General features: G+C 44.8%; 1 protein-coding gene across 1 annotated transcript; it reads right to left on the minus strand.

The window, feature by feature from the left end:
• Positions 1-1248: 1248 nt before the first annotated feature.
• Positions 1249-14643, minus strand: LOC144133807 (uncharacterized). Its single transcript, XM_077666901.1, has 9 exons — positions 14363-14643; positions 13806-13909; positions 12241-12469; positions 9321-9373; positions 8381-8449; positions 7923-7991; positions 7465-7533; positions 1343-1411; positions 1249-1266 (listed from the first exon to the last, which is right to left on the minus strand). Exons 1-9 carry the CDS (start codon positions 14556-14558, stop codon positions 1249-1251), a joined length of 876 nt encoding a protein of 291 aa, XP_077523027.1. The 5' UTR covers positions 14559-14643.
• Positions 14644-17583: the final 2940 nt, after the last annotated feature.

Genomic DNA, 17583 nt, shown 5'->3' on the forward strand with positions numbered 1-17583 from the left:
GAAGAGACATTATTTGCTACATTAAAACTACTAAAATCCCATTCTTAAGGGTTGCTATATGCAATATTACGAAAATATCAATTCTCCTTGCATATCCTAGTAATGACAAAACATAACACTCGGCCCTCTACTTTAGAGTTAGCAGCACATTGGGCCTCCTATAGTCACCTCTGTCCATAATTATATAAACCTACGTTAGACAACACAGGTCGGCTTCTATTTGGATTCCTACAGGCTCCACTGCATGTTGGCAACACTACTGTTAATTGCCAGGCATTCAGAGGCACAGAACAGATAAAAGTTGAGGTATATTTAAAATGTAGCAACTAAAACGTAGCATCAGAGGCTGCACTATTAGAACATGAAACTTGGAGGTTGAGTTGATGGTTGCTATAAGCCATTGTTAAACAAAGCTACTCTGGTTTGGTTTATGGCGGTTTAACATCCAAAAGTAACTCAGGCTATGAGGGACGCTGTAGTGAAGGGCACCGGAAAATTCGACCACCTGGGGTTTTTTAACACGCACTGACATTGCACAATACAGAAACCTCTTGAATTGCGCCTCCATCAAAATTCTACCGCCGCAGCTGAAATCAAACCTGCGTTTTTCGCGTCAGCAGCAGAGCGCCATATCCACTGATCCACCGCGGCGGCTTCAAAGCTACTCTGAGCTGTCACTGCTGTGCAGGCAAAATTTTTTTTTCTGCTCCATATACCATGCATTCAGAAGGAAAATGTCACGCTTTCAAGAGGTGTGCACAGCTGTTCAGGCCCACACTTGCCAGTTTCTAGATTGCTTGTCTGCAACTACCAATTGGTATTAATTGAAGCTAAAAGCATTTCAAACTTTCAAAAACAGTTCTAAACATGAGAAGCCACAGTACCTGGCCACTGACTTCCACAAGAGCACCCGGATGATCCTGCAGTGGAGCAGGAGCCATGCTAGTGGAAGCCTGCAAAGTGAGAAAACCTCATTTGCCACAAAATAGTAATCTACATGGCACATAAAAGGGCAACCGCGGAGGATTTTTAACTTTGAGTTTACTATTGCATTACACTACTTCTTCAGAATAAAGAGAAATTGATTAATGAAAGGTCAACAAGTAAAAAACTGAAAACCAAAACTGTAATTTGACCAATAGATCAAAATAAGGTATTTTTAAAGGTTATGTCATAGAACCTCTTAATGGGGTTTGATTGGCAAAAGTTTGCCTGCAGTTACATGTAACATAACCTCTTATAATGGCATCATTGGGAGATGTTTGCCTGTAGTTAGCAAGAATGGAAGCAAAAAGCATTTCAAGCTCACAAAAATAGTTCTGAACATGAGAAGCCACCGTACCTGGCCACTGACACCAAGAACACCACCTGGGTGGTTCTGCAGAGGACCAGGAGCCATGCTAGTGGAAGCCTGCAAAGTGAGAAAACCTCATTTGCCACAAAATAGAAATCTACATGGCACATAAAAGGGCAACCGCGGAGGATTTTTAACTTTGAGTTTACTATTGCATTACACAACTTCTTCAGAATAAAGAGAAATTGATTAATGAAAGGTCAACAAGTAAAAAACTGAAAACCAAAACTGTAATTTGACCAATAGATCAAAATAAGGTATTTTTAAAGGTTATGTCATAGAACCTCTTAATGGGGTTTGATTGGCAAAAGTTTGCCTGCAGTTACCAAGAATGAGAATTAAAAGCATTTCAAATCACAGAAATAGTTCTAAATAAGAGAAGCCATCGCACCTGTCTACTGACTCCAGAAAGAATGCCCAGGTTCTGCGATGGAGCCAAAGCCATGCTACTGGAAGCCTGCAAAGTGTGAAAACTTCTCATTTAAAAAGAGTAATGTACAGTGGTCGTCAAAAGTTCGCAGGCCGCTCTAACCGAGCCAGGAGCGGCTGCTCTCCGCGCTCGCGGCGCTGCTATCGCTAGCGCGGCTCGGCGCGCGCCGGCTGCGAGGGTATGCGCTGAGAGGGTGTGCATTCCCCTCCCTTTGACTCTCGTTGATAACAAAGCCTGAAAAATGGTAGTGCGCCGCTCGCCTTCACTGTTCGCTCTTCACATTCCGCTGCGGCGCTTCGCGTGGCATTGCAGAGGAGAGTTTTCCACCAAGTGACGCGCCATACTAGCTGCCATATTCGGTTAGACTGTGTGTGCTTCCCATACTTTTCGGCGTCCTGCCGTACGAAATAACGCGTTTACCCACACATGAGCTGTGTTCCGGCTCTCTCAGCCATTTGCGTGATTTCCCACGTTGCATTTCGGCGCGGAGCCCTCATAAGTTCTGCGACACCCATCAAGAAACTTCTCCAATCCTGTTTGTGCCGCTATATGCCATGTCGTGTTTAAAAAAAGCTTAACACGTAGCAAGTAATCTTTAAAATCGACCCGGCCAAGCCCGAATCGACGGTGTCAAATACGTTGGCGACCTCCAATTTGGCATTTCTTCTTTCACACCCTCCTTCATCCCTTCCCTTACAGCATGGTTCGGGTGTCCGCCGATATATGCGAAACAGATAGTGTGCCATTTCCCTTCCTAGAAACCAATTTACTCACCTCCAATTTGGCACGGTTCACTTCCCAAAAAGTGGCCCGGGCCACCCCGAAAATTCACCTTTGCCAATTTTCACCGAAATCGATGTCCAAGCATAACTGAGTGCCCCAGACGTGATGGTAACCTCGAAATTTGGCACGGGTCATTTCGAAAAAAGTGGTCCGGGCCAACCTCGAAATTGACCTCTGCCAAATTGCATAAAAATCGATGTCCAAGCATAACTGAGTGCGCCAGACGTGATGGTAACCCCGAAATTTGGCACGGGTCATTTCCAAAAAGGGATCCGGGCCAACTCCGAAATTTGGCCTTTGCCGATTTGCACCAAAATCGATGTTCAAGCAATACTGAGTGTGCCAGACGTGATGGTAACATCGAAATTTGGCACTGGTCATTTGTCAAAAAGTGGCCCGGGCCACCCCAAAGTTTGACCTTGCCAATTTTCACGAAAATCGACGTATACAACTATAATTCACCATGCGCGGCATGGTGGCGACCTCCAAATTCGGCACAAGCCATTTCAAAAATTTGGTCCGGGCCACTCCCACAATTCTACCTCTGTCAATCCGTTCCAAAGCCGACGTCTATCTATAATCGATCGACAGAGGATTGACAGAGGCAGAATTGTAGGAGTGGCCCGGACCAAATTTTTGAAATGGCTTGTGCCGAATTTGGAGGTCGCCACCATGCCGCGCAAGGTGAATTATAGCTGTATACGTCGATTTTCGTGAAAATTGGCAAGGTCAAACTTTGGGGTGGCCCGGGCCACTTTTTGACAAATGACCAGTGCCAAATTTCGATGTTACCATCACGTCTGGCACACTCAGTATTGCTTGGACATCGATTTTGGTGCAAATCGGCAAAGGCCAAATTTCGGAGTTGGCCCGGATCCCTTTTTGGAAATGACCCGTGCCAAATTTCGAGGTTACCATCACGTCTGGCGCACTAAGTTATGCTTGGACATCGATTTTTATGCAATTTGGCAGAGGTCAATTTCGAGGTTGGCCCGGACCACTTTTTTCGAAATGACCCGTGCCAAATTTCGAGGTTACCATCACGTCTGGGGCACTCAGTTATGCTTGGACATCGATTTTTATGCAATTTGGCAGAGGTCAATTTCGAGGTTGGCCCGGACCACTTTTTCGAAATGACCCGTGCCAAATTTCGAGGTTACCTTCACGTCTGGGGCACTCAGTTATGCTTGGACATCGATTTCGGTGAAAATTGGCAAAGGTGAATTTTCGGGGTGGCCCGGGCCACATTTTGGGAAGTGAACCGTGCCAAATTGGAGGTGAGTAAATTGGTTTCTCGGAAGGGAAATGGCGCACTATCTGTTTCGCATATATCGGCAGACACCCGAACCATGCTGTAAGGGAAGGGATGAAGGAGGGTGTGAAAGAAGAAATGCCAAATTGGAGGTCGCCAACGTATTTGACACCGTCGATTCGGGCTTGGCCGGGTCGATTTTAAAGATTACTTGCTACGTGTTAAGCTTTTTTTAAACACGACATGGCATATATCGGCACAAACAGGATTGGAGAAGTTTCTTGATGGGTGTCGCGGAACTTATGAGGGCTCCACGCCGAAATGCAACGTGGGAAATCACGCAAATGGCTGAGAGAGCCGGAACACATCTCATGTGTGGGTAAACGCGTTATTTCGTACGGCAGGACGCTGAAAAGTATGGGAAGCACACACAGTCTAACCGAATATGGCAGCTAGTATGGCGCGTCACTTGGTGGAAAACTCTCCTCTGCAATGCCACGCGAAGCGCCGCAGCGGAATGTGAAGAGCGAACAGTGAAGGCGAGCGGCGCACCACCATTTTTCAGGCTTTGTTATCAACGAGAGTCAAAGGGAGGGGAATGCACACCCTCTCAGCGCATACCCTCGCAGCCGGCGCGCGCCGAGCCGCGCTAGCGATAGCAGCGCCGCGAGAGCGGAGAGCAGCCGCTCCTGGCTCGGTCAGAGCGGCCTGCGAACTTTTGACGACCACTGTACATGGCATACTCAAGGGCAACCTCAGGGGATTTTCGAATATTTTCAGTTTGCTACCTCATAATAATTCTTCTAAATAATGAGAAATTAAATAATTAAATGTCAACAACTAGAACGCTGAAACCAAACTGGATTTCAACCAATAAATCAATATATATTTTTAAACATAATGTCACAGAACCTCTTAGCGGTTTGATTGGGAGAAATCGTTTGCCTGCAGTTACCAAGAATAAGAGCTAAAAGCACTCAAGCTCACAAAAATAGTTTTAAATGTGAGATCTGATCATTCGGACAGCCCATCCCGTCCCGTCAACCACAAATACTTTTCTATGGCATAAAACTCCCGTTAATTTGGACAAATTTGGCTACCCTTCGGTTAATTCAGACAGGCGGCAGAGCTTGCATGTGTACAAGGAGGCCATGAGTGCACCGGAGCTGAGATGATGAGGATAGAGGAAGCGGCGCTGGTGTTAAACCAAAGTATAAAGGCGCCACTGCACTGGTGTAAACATCAGCCAAGATGACAGAGGATGGGTTTTCTTGTTTTTTTTTTGTTGCCCTGCTGTGCCACATTTTTTTTTCCTTTGCGTATGCACCGTGGAGCAAGGTGTGCGCGTGCTGGGGTGGTGTGTGGACAGCGTTCTCAGCAACAATCCCGATAACGCTGCAATCTTCGACTCCTGCGATGGCTACCAAGGCCCTAATGAAGCAGCCGAATTATGTGGCGAAGGGCTTAATTAGCTCAGAAAGTAGAAATACTGAAGGCTGCCTAGGGAGCAGTTCCGCAACAGGCCATCATGACAAGATATAACGTGAAGAGGAACACGCTGACCTCGTACATTAAAAATGAAGCTCATATTTTGCAAGCTTACGATGGGCAACAGCTCTCCGACAAGCGGAAGACTCTGAACGGCAGCATATTCAAAGCAGAAAGAAGCACTGCTTCGATGGATTGCGAATGCGCAAAATTCACAGCTGCCCTTGAGCGGACCTCTCATCTGCGCACTAGCAGAAAAATACGCCCTAATGATGAACATCGGAGGTTTGAGTGCAACAGAAAGGTAGTCTGGCCGCTTCAAGAAGGGGCATAATTTGGTCTCTGAGTGCCTGCGGCGAGCAAGGTGCTGTGGATGCAAGCGTGGAGAAATGTGCTTCCGAGGCGCCCTGCTGTTATGAGCCCTGCAATGTATTTGTATTTAATGCCAATGAGATGGCACTTTTCTACAAGGCCCTGCCAGATAAGACCCTCGCTTTTAAAGGAGACCCTTGCTTCGGCGGCAAGCGAGGTAAGGACAGAGTGACAGTTTTGATTGCTGCGAATATGACCGGCATGAAGCGGCTGCCGCTGCTGGTTGTTGGAAAATCGCAGAAACTGCTGTGCTTCAAAAATATAAAACAGCCACCCGTAGACTGATCCAACAAAAGGCTTGGATGACATCCGAAATAAGCGTGTTCCGCAATTAAACGCGCACTTAGACTGCACCTCAGAGCTAAACTGGTAAATTGTTAGAGCTCAAATTTCGCACAGAAATGGAATTTGGCTGGCAGAATTGTTTTATACCACACTTTTTTGGGGTACTTGCCTGCATCAACAAGAAAGTTGGATAGTATTCGCATCGTCTGCAGCAACGATGAAACAAATTGGAGCGCTTTTTCAACGACTGCACCAGTGGTATCATCTTGTTTGTCAGCTGTGATGATTTGACAAAGGAGGTGGGGAAGTGTTTTGTGGGAGGTTTGAGGATGCTGTACCATGAAGTCTTCATACTTAGTGCAGCTTTGGCCATACAAAGCTTTTGTGATCATCGATAAAGCAGTTGCTAAAGAGTCTTCACACTTCGAACATCTCACACAAGGTTCTTGTAAACCAGCGCAACGGCTCAAAGCCAAACAATGAAGCGGCCAAACACAGCGCTGAACTAACAACAGAACGATTTTATTCAGGACACCAGGGCTTAAATACGTGCTGGTATCACAGAAAAACAGAAACATACAGAGAAAACATCAAGTTCTACAGGCTAATCATTGTGAGCAAGCGAAAGCTTTCGATGCACGTAATCTAGGACATCAAAAATTCGTGCTCTTTCTTCGAGATAGCAACAGAAGGGGTGCTTATGCATTCCATACCTATCCTCAATCTCTGATGCCTCAATTATCTCCCTGGTGAGCTGGCCTTTCCTTTTTGCTACAATTTTACTTTTCTCAAATATTGGTCAGCATGAACAATCACGGCAATGAATTCTGATACAGGAGCATTTTTCACATTATTCTTATGCTCCTTAAGTCTTTAGTTAAACAACGACCAGTTTGGCCAATGTACGATCCACCACATGACAAAGGAATGGAATACACCAAGTTGTCTCGGCACTGAACATATTTCTTCTCATGCGTCATGCACACAGGAACATCGTGACATGTTATTTCAGGCCGATTTACACGTGCGCATAAAGTTTTGGTTTTATGGGGGTTTAACGTCCCAAAGCAACTGAGGCTATGAGGGACGCTGTAGTGAAGGGCACCGGAAATTTCGACCACCTGGGGTTTTTTAACACGCACTGACATTGCACAATACAGAAACCTCTTGAATTACGCCTCCATCAAAATTCTACCGCCGCAGCTGAAATCAAACCTGCGTCTTTCGCGTCAGCAGCAGAGCGCCATATCCACTGATCCACCGCGGCGGCTTCAAAGCTACTCTGAGCTGTCACTGCTGTGCAGGCAAAATTTTTTTTTCTGCTCCATATACCATGCATTCAGAAGGAAAATGTCACGCTTTCAAGAGGTGTGCACTGCTGTTCAGGCCCACACTTGCCAGTTTCTAGATTGCTTGTCTGCAACTACCAATTGGTATTAATTGAAGCTAAAAGCATTTCAAACTTTCAAAAACAGTTCTAAACATGAGAAGCCACAGTACCTGGCCACTGACTTCCACAAGAGCACCCGGATGATCCTGCAGTGGAGCAGGAGCCATGCTAGTGGAAGCCTGCAAAGTGAGAAAACCTCATTTGCCACAAAATAGTAATCTACATGGCACATAAAAGGGCAACCGCGGAGGATTTTTAACTTTGAGTTTACTATTGCATTACACTACTTCTTCAGAATAAAGAGAAATTGATTAATGAAAGGTCAACAAGTAAAAAACTGAAAACCAAAACTGTAATTTGACCAATAGATCAAAATAAGGTATTTTTAAAGGTTATGTCATAGAACCTCTTAATGGGGTTTGATTGGCAAAAGTTTGCCTGCAGTTACATGTAACATAACCTCTTATAATGGCATCATTGGGAGATGTTTGCCTGTAGTTAGCAAGAATGGAAGCAAAAAGCATTTCAAGCTCACAAAAATAGTTCTGAACATGAGAAGCCACCGTACCTGGCCACTGACACCAAGAACACCACCTGGGTGGTTCTGCAGAGGACCAGGAGCCATGCTAGTGGAAGCCTGCAAAGTGAGAAAACCTCATTTGCCACAAAATAGTAATCTACATGGCACATAAAAGGGCAACCGCGGAGGATTTTTAACTTTGAGTTTACTATTGCATTACACTACTTCTTAAGAATAAAGAGAAATTGATTAATGAAAGGTCAACAAGTAAAAAACTGAAAACCAAAACTGTAATTTGACCAATAGATCAAAATAAGGTATTTTTAAAGGTTATGTCATAGAACCTCTTAATGGGGTTTGATTGGCAAAAGTTTGCCTGCAGTTACATGTAACATAACCTCTTATAATGGCATCATTGGGAGATGTTTGCCTGTAGTTAGCAAGAATGGAAGCAAAAAGCATTTCAAGCTCACAAAAATAGTTCTGAACATGAGAAGCCACCGTACCTGGCCACTGACACCAAGAACACCACCTGGGTGGTTCTGCAGAGGACCAGGAGCCATGCTAGTGGAAGCCTGCAAAGTTAGAAAACTTCTCATTTTCCACAAAGAGTAATGTATGTGGTACATTAAAGGGTAACTCCAGGAAATTTTCATACGTTTTGAGTTTACTATCACATTACACTTCTTGAACGTCTTTGTCTCAGTTCCAAAAAATATAGTTCTCCAAAATAATCATTAATTAAATAATGAACTGTCAACTAGAAAACTGAAACCAAAACTGGAACTTGACCAATAGATCAAAATATGAGATTTCTAAAGATTATGTCACAGAACCTCTTATAGCGGTTTGATTGGCCGAGTTTGTTTGCCTGCAGTTACCACGAATGGGAGCTGAAATCATTTCAAGTTTACACACTGCTTCGAAAAAAGAGGGCAATTAAATCACTGTACCTGACCACTACTCTCGGCAAGAGCACCCAAGTTTTGCGGCATAACCAGCCCGGTACTTTTGGAAGCCTGCAAATTGTGAAAAATGTTGACATTTGCCACAAAATGTTACTGCACTTCTCCACTTGGAATTTTACCAAAAATACTGGTACGCCATCTTAATATCAGCTGGCTGCATGGAATTGAGCCAAAATATTTTGTGAATCAAAACTGTGCAATTGTAATATGAAATGAGAATCTCTGCTTGCGAGGCGGCGACAAGATCAAGATACGATCACACACATGCATGTAAAACAAACAGCGAGAACTACCATAACAGGTGCCACTGCAGGCAACAATAATACATGCAATGAATACATGCGATGAAATTGATAAACTCAAGGTATAGCTCAATACCTCCATGTTTTTGAAATCCCCTAGTGGAGATGGCTGCAGAGTGGTAGCTGCTGCCAACGGAGCAGTGAGTTCACTATAAGGTGAACATTCTCGTACTTGCTGCAGTGGTGAGGCTCCGGAACGCTCTGTGCGGCAAGTACAACTGGAATGTTCCTGCATAGCATAGAGAACATTGCAAAAATATTAAGCATCATTAAATAGGCATAATTCTATACAGTAGGAATAACAAAGTACACTGAGGGGGCCAGTTCATCAGAAGAACGTAGTACAAAGACAGCACATAGAAAAGGTACTCAGTAGCCATTACCAGCAATGGCCCATTAGGTCTGTTCAATTTGGCTGCACTGGATGCACCAATTAAAAGAGTGCAGCACTTCCGTATTCATTTTTCAAAAGTGCCCACCTAGTGCAGCATGAATTTTTGACTGGCTTGTGCTGTCTGCGGTGTAAGTGTAGCTGTAGTGCAGAAAAATGGTGGCACCTAGCTGTGTAGGTTGGAAAAGATATGACCGCCATCCTAATGAAATGAAGGCAGTTTCTTCTTGAAAGGAAGAGACGGACAGCATTCGTGGTATAAGAATTGTAAACCTCAGCCCCCCAAAAAAAGAATTGTGAACTAGACAGACAGCATCTCAGCAGATAGGGATTCCTAAATCATATGTGTAATACCCATGAAACAAATTTGTCTGCAAAAAACAATTTCCTGGGTCTAGTTGATAGTGACATTTCATTACAATTAAATTGAAAATTCTTCATTGTTTGCGATGTTAGTGGGCGTTGATGCTAACACGTGCAGCTGGCAGCAACTCTGTGCTGACACCGAGGCAAGCAGATGCCCATGCCTGATGCCCCACACAAACTCACTAATCCGGCACTGCAGATATGTGACACAGCTACTTAAATTTTACAGAACTAATGCAATGAGTGCAGCCAAATCAAACTGACCTATTGAGCAGTGGGCTCGCTATAAGGTGAACATCTTGCTACTTGCTCCAGTGGTGAGAGCAACATAGTTTAACGCCACCCACAAACTTGACATGAATGCCTGAGCACATGGCTTGGACTGATAATAACACCAAGCAGTGTTGGCTGCTGAATGTGAGACCACATTAGGTGGCTGCACAGGACCTGCTATCAGCTTCTGCAAACACATCACGCAGCATGGTCTCCAACCCAGAAGGCAATGCTCCACAGCATTAAGGCAATCCTAGAAAACCAGTGGGTACTCATGCTAAGTTTGCAGATAGTGTTACAGCACATGATCACTAACGATGCCACCAACCGGTACCCTTAGTTTTTATTGTACTTTGATATAGGAAATCAACAAAACTGGCAGGGTGTCCTGAGGTGTAATGTGATGAGATTGTGAGCCAAATGTGAACCTCAAAATACAAAATGCACAGCCTTGACCTTAGCTCCTAGCAAGATACCTTATAGTCAGGTCAGTCCAAGCCCACAGAGATGGGATTTGAATGCGCAGGCTCCTTTGCCAAGCCATGTACCCTAGCAAGCCGAGCACAAGGCTGGGTCATAGCTCGTACCCATTTAGAGGAAACCGGTGGGTAAACGGCCGGCAGTGGGATTCGAACCCACCCACCTCCCGAAGCCGAGGCGGGTGCTCTACTACAAGGCCATGGCTGTGGTTTAAAGGGCCACAAATGGGCTTCTACCGCACGAGGCAGATTTAACGTTGTTGACGGCGGAACTTATCGCTGATCTGTCAGAGCAACTGTGGTCAAGACCCTTTCCCAAGCATCTCACCCAGAAGAGCCGAGCACCAGGCCAGGGGAAATCTTGTACCCATTAAAAACCGATGGGTACCCGGTGGCACTGGGAATCGAACACAGCACCTCCCGAATGCGAGGCGGATGCTCTACCACAATGACATTCCTGATCTTTAGATCAGTTCAAAGTCTGCTGAAATCTCTAACTGAACTTGCCAAAATTGAAACCGCTGATACTTTTCAATTAACCTGCTTTCTTTAGCCCCGGCCCACCATCTCTTTGCTAATCTACATGCCAATCTACTTCACACTGTTGGAAGATCATCAGACCTTAGCTGGTTCAGATTTTGTCCTCTTCTCTAAAATTCACAGGCCTGGAAATGTGCAAATTGCAACATCTAGTCCTCACTCTGCACAAAAAGCAACTTTCTCAGTAAAACACCTTGTTTTATACACACCTTCAGGCAAAGATGGCAGCGTGCTGCGAGCCAGGATTCTAAATATGAAACACAACAGACACAACATTAGAAAAACACCTGGCTGGGTATTTCAGACTTCTTTCAACTGCTTTTTTTACGCCACCAGTAAGAAAAACAAAAGCATGTAAACCAAGCTACTAGGTTTGGTGACCTGAGCTGTTAATTTCAATAATGTGCTTAGCAATTATGCAGAAATTCACTTTGCTTAACACTTTCATTCTGCTTTTGAGTCAAAATTCTTAGCTGCTGCTGGCAGACACCGTTTAAAGGGTCCCGAATGCCTTCTGGCCAAAAATGTCCTCTACCCAGACGGTTGTGAGGCATTGTCCCCAAAACACATGGCCGCAAATAATCCTTTGACTCATTAAAGGGGCACTGCGATGTTTTCCTCGGTGCCATTCAATCTGATTAAAGGGATTCACCATGCACTCCAGAGACCAGTGCAAAAAAAAGAATTTTCAAAATCTGAGCGTGTGTAGGTGCAAGTTATTCCATTTCAAAAATTCAAAATAAAAAGATCATATGAAAATGTATTTCACTCACCCAGTACTGAGACTGGCACTACCAATAAGAACTGCACCTAGGGCACTCATAGCGGAAGCTTGCATGCAATTTTTACCTTGCCCGCACTGCTCTTACCTTGCACTGGTAAGAATTTAACTTAATTGCTTAGATTTCATTTCCTTAAAATACAATTTAAAATTAGCCTTCAAATAGCATATATCAACACCAGACGCACCCAATCACACAATTGGTTGCACACTGTAATCAGCACAAGTTACCCACTTTTGAGACAGGCATACTGCTTATCACTCACCAAATTTGTTGAGGAAAATATCCTCAACTCGGTCATGGCGGGCCTGCAGTTCCGCCTTTTCTTTGCGCACTTGTTTCAGTCTCCGGAGCAGAGTCGCATTTTTTCGGCGCTCTTCCAACAGCTTCTTAGGAAGAACGTCATCGTCTGAGCTTGATCCATCCATTAATTCTTGCAGCTTCTGCCGCTTCGCTGTTTTGACATTGTTTGCTGCATCTTTTGCTGATACAGCCTGCAGTAAAATGCCCCATCCATGTGCTTACGATACAAGTTACAGCACGAAAACAGAGCCAAACATAAAAAACTGATTCTAGGGCAAGCTTGATGCCCGGAATTTTCTAACTAAACAATAATATGCATAGCTGTAAAGGAAGACTGAAAGATGATATTATTCGTCATGCATTTACTTCAAATTACTTAAAAATATCAGGCCATTTTCAATGCAATTTGCACAAGCCTTGATACTTTTACATCAAGAAAAGCATTTTCAAATAGGCCATTCGCACTTCCCTTGCTCTTGGGAAAGCTTGGAGCATTGCTGACATTACAGTGTCGGTCCAGATTGAAAGGCTAGACAAACCTAGTTCTTGATAAAGATTACACTGCTACCGTGGTAACTGTTCCCTTGCCACGCCTTAGGGCATTGGTCATATATGACCAACGTTAATAACCTGCTGCCGAAAATTCATGTCAGCGCTCCTGGACAGGCTGCACCGTATAGTTGGCTTCTATAACACTATCTCTTTGGTTTCATTCTAAAGCTAAAGCTTTACTACTGCCTTCTGCAGCTTGTTTGGCGTGTGTTTCATACGGCCTCGAACTAAGGAGAACCACGTGACGTCGCGGAGCAGCAGTTGTGCCGAAACAGATAAAGAGCGGGAGCTTCGAAAGCAAAGAAAAGGTGCATATAATTGGCCCCCTGGGACAGTGGAGTGAACGTCTCAGTCACGCTATAAGCTACATTGTAGTGACAGATGTGCACTGCATGCGTTGGCATTGACAACGTTGTGGCAGAACCACAGCACTGAAGCTACAGGCCATCAGCGTCCATTGGCATTGGCGTTGCCAACATTCTAGACTCCGATGATTGAGGAAAGGGAGGGCACATAACTGGCTCCCTGAGTCAGTGGACTCCTCAATCGCACTTTGAGGTACAACCTCTCATGATTAAGTATTAATTTATCATCCACCTCCCAGGGTGCCACGTCTAGTTGCCCAATACACCACATCTTTCACTCTAAAACCAGGTTCAGCAGTAGTTAAACAGCAGGTTTTTTTTTTTTGTTCTTCATTTTCTGACGCAAGGAGGCAACATGAAAAATGAAATTTTGACCTGACACCAAGAACAACATATGAGAGAATGAAATCAGCACGATGCTCCTGCCCTCGTGTCCTTCGCAATCTTTCGCATAAGCAACATGTACTGCCAAGCTCAGTGCCAGTCTATACTGCAATTCAAGAATCCGCTGCAGAACTCTGTTGACGAAGGCTGCCTGGCTGCTTCCAGCAACAATAAATATTTGACATACAGAGAGAGACACCTGCCTGACTCTTCTCTTAGTACATACATTTTCCTGTGAAACTGTGGCTACTGGCTCGGACTCCTCGAAGTCGAAGTCCGGCACCGGAATTTTACGCCTGGCTAGGCGGCGTATGAGGTCTGCCTTTGTTACTGGAACAGAATACATGAGACAAAATAATAAAAGCGTCAGCAAACACAAGACAAGCTACAAAAATTTATGTTTTATGTAACTAGCAGATCTGAAAACAGCGGGCTTCTCCCTGCCTCGTGCAAATAGTTCAATTTAAGAAAGAAAAAAACACTTTAAATAGCGTTCGCCGGACTAGCTGCTATGTGCACGGGGCGCACACACTGTTTAACAAAGTGGTAACGTATGCGTTCTGCACGCGTTCGCAACAGTAAATAAAGCACGTCTAAGGCTTCATGTAAACAATAGGGCGCTTTTTCATCCCGATAATCCATGACCACATACCTCATTTAAACGCCACCAAGCTTCGTTAAAACCGTATAGGTTGTAAATACATCACGTCAGTGTAAGCGTCACACTTCTGGCAGGCTTCTCAAATCTAAATGACCACGTGGTGAAGTAAATGCAAAACTCACCTCCAAGTTCCATTACTTGGGCGGAATAAAATCCCTCCTCCTCTTCTTTGCCGCCGCCCCAGTAAACGTCTTTTTTCTTTGCCAGGTCGCTTAGAGATGATGGCGTATACTCGCGTATTAAAGATAAATGAACTATAGCTTTTGCGCCGTCGAAATATTTTACATATGCGTAGCTAGGCGCACCTGAGGAACTCATCGTCGAACGACAATGCGGGGACAAAACACGCGTGTGACTACCGCTCACTTGCAACCTGCATGCAGCAACACAGAAAGGCGGAAAGGCTTACAAGGCTAACCAACTCGGATTGGCTTGGCGCCGCACAAGCCGCAAGCGCAAGGTACGGAAGCCGCTGATTACGATGATGATGATCGACTTACCAGCATTACCTTCTAGCCTTAATGAATACGTTTTATTCAGTCTGTTTTGTCTGTATAATTTCAGTGCCGGAACTTAGTCTTCGACGATGAACTCTATCCCCCTCCATGTCGGAGCATCATTGTGCAGCGCATGAGGCCATCCAGTTGACTGCATGTAGTAGCAGACGACGCGGAGCTTCTTATATTTGTCTTCAATAGTTCACATCATGAATTGCTTGAAATGTTACAAATATTGAGCTACATATATTGATTTAAGTATTGCTTTAAGGGGGAAATAGGGAATGAGAAAACAAAAAAGGAATATATGTGATTTAAGCAGCAAGTTTTGTGTGGCTTACGACAAGAAACATTACCTGAAACGTTCCAGTGTGCAGCACACACCTAAAAAATCTGGGCCCAGTTCTTGGACGGCGCTGAAACATTTTCGGGTCTGGTTTGAAGATATAAAGGTTCTGTTCCACGGCTCTTGATTTTGGTCTTTTGTCTGTGCTCTAAATAGCAACTTCTGGCAATCTGCAAAAATAAAACTTATTTTGGAACGTTCTTAAGTGCAGCAAGTGCTTGAAGAATCTAGAACTGTTGCAAAATAAGTATCTTCTGGCAAGGTGCGTGGTATCATATAGTATTGTCACTGACCAGCAGAGGAGGAAATACACATTGTTAAAGAATGCAGTGCGAAAAGACAAGGACAAACCAAGAAGTGTACAGGATTGCAGCGCCAGCCCTCTCCAGTTCTTCGTTTGTCCTTGTCTTTTCGCACTGCATTCTTTAACTATGATCACTGACTAACAAGCCCAAACAGCCACTTTATTTCATCCGAGGAAATATATAGATTGCTGGACATGTAAATATATGCACTGAAAGAATGTATGCTATAAAAACAAAAGAATGAGAGGTGCGAGCAGGAAGGGCTTGACTCTGAAAAAAAAAATGCAAATGTGCGGTACAACACGGAATGGCGCAAAATATGCAGAACCACGCCCTCGATCGAGGTGCTTTGAAGAGTTTTGTATAGTTTCGCATAATTGTTCTCTACCGCACCGATATATCGTGTCGAGGGTCATATCGGAAACGGGTAAGGGTTCGGGTCCTGCTCGAGACAATATAAAAGTAGCCGACATCAACTTTGATAGGCAGCCGGCCTGTGGGTAAACACCCCGCATACCATGGTCGGCCCGCACTGGAGAAGTTATCTCGCATATTATATATCTTTGTAACGCCCGAGGCGTTGTGAGAGATTTTCGATCGGGCGATCGAGTCACTCGGGCGGCGGAAGAATCTTTGAGGGCTGCCCATGGCGTATAGCATTGTTTTTCACGACTAGCTTTCGCTGAACTAGGAACTTTTTGGATTTCTTTCTTTGGCATATATGTGAGATAAAATCTTCATTTCTCCGAGGAAAAAAACACATGCATAGTGAATAATTAAGGTTTATGGTGTAGGGGGTTTAACGTCTCAAAGCGATCGCTCAGGCTACTGGGAACGTCGTAGTGAAGGCCTCCGGAAATTTCGACCACCTGGGGTTCCTTAACATGCACTGGCATCGCACATGCAGACTCTATAGCGTTTCGCCTCCGTCGGAATACCACCGTCGCGGGATCAAACTTGTACTTTCGGATAAGCAGTCGAGTACTATCCACTGAGTCGATCACCGCGGCAGCTTACAGTGAACAAGGCTCATGAAAACCCTCGCAGGCTCGACAGACAATTAGGTTCAGGGAATTAGGTTTAGGGAGATTTAACGTCCCAAAGCAACCGATGCTATGAGGGAGGCCGTAGTGAAGGACTCCGGAAATTTCGACCACCTGCAGGGGTTCTTTAACGTGCACTGACATCGGACAGTTCACCGTGTCTACAGAATTTCGCCTCCATCGAAATTGGATCGTCGCGGACGGGATCGAACCCGCGTCTTTGAGGTCAGCAGCTGAGCGCCATACTGGGCCACCGTGGTGGGCGACAGATTATTAAACTTTAAAAATGACGAAATCCCTCAATGAACGCGGCATATGAAACAACCACCGAATGAGAGGCACATATATGCGCGCGACAAGCGAATATAAGAAGTGGACTCGAAGGCACAGACATCGTATGTGAACACATTAAAGAAAAAAAAAGACTGCATTCGCAGATGGGATGCAGCCGGCGGAAAATTTGTATCACTGCAGCTCCAAGAAATTTCGCGCGAGCTACGTACGTTTCTTCTATATACTGAATACACAGCTGCGTTCATTTCCGTCTGTGTGGTTTGCTTGCAGTGCTTTCAAGAAAGTTTGTAAATTATCAGAAGGAGTGGTTCTAGCGCCAAGGCGTACAGTCGGTAAGAAAAGACTCTGGCCGGTCCACGCGTGTTCCTCAAACGAAGCCGATATCTCGACTATTAGCCGCGCCGGCTGGAGACCGCACTAATAGAGATGAAAGAACAAAATTCTAGCTTTCACCTCCACAAGTTTGGGCTCCAGCTGCCGGCTAACAGCAGAACTACCACCGCCTTCGTTTGAGGAACACGTGGTCCACAGACTACTGTACCCGACTGTACACACACAATAAAACTGAAGACAACACGGGGGCAGAAGCGCCATTCTTTCCTGTGTTCGTACGGCGCTAAAATCCTTTTATTATGTCTGACAAATCAACTATAGCTGACCAGCTAACTCTTTAAAAAAAAAAAAGTCCTTTCGCCCCTTTATCCTTGTTCTCAAAGGCCCGGACAAGGGAACGGTATATATTGACACATGTGTAGGAAGCATGCATGCACTACTTCTGAATAAGCTTGCTGTCTTGGAACACGATGCCACAAACTTCTCAAACACATGAATTGCGCTTGGCGGCTCCGGTGTCAGAAA

This window comes from Amblyomma americanum, chromosome 5 (assembly GCF_052857255.1).
Source record: "Amblyomma americanum isolate KBUSLIRL-KWMA chromosome 5, ASM5285725v1, whole genome shotgun sequence".
NCBI classification, from domain to species: Eukaryota; Metazoa; Arthropoda; class Arachnida; order Ixodida; family Ixodidae; genus Amblyomma; species Amblyomma americanum.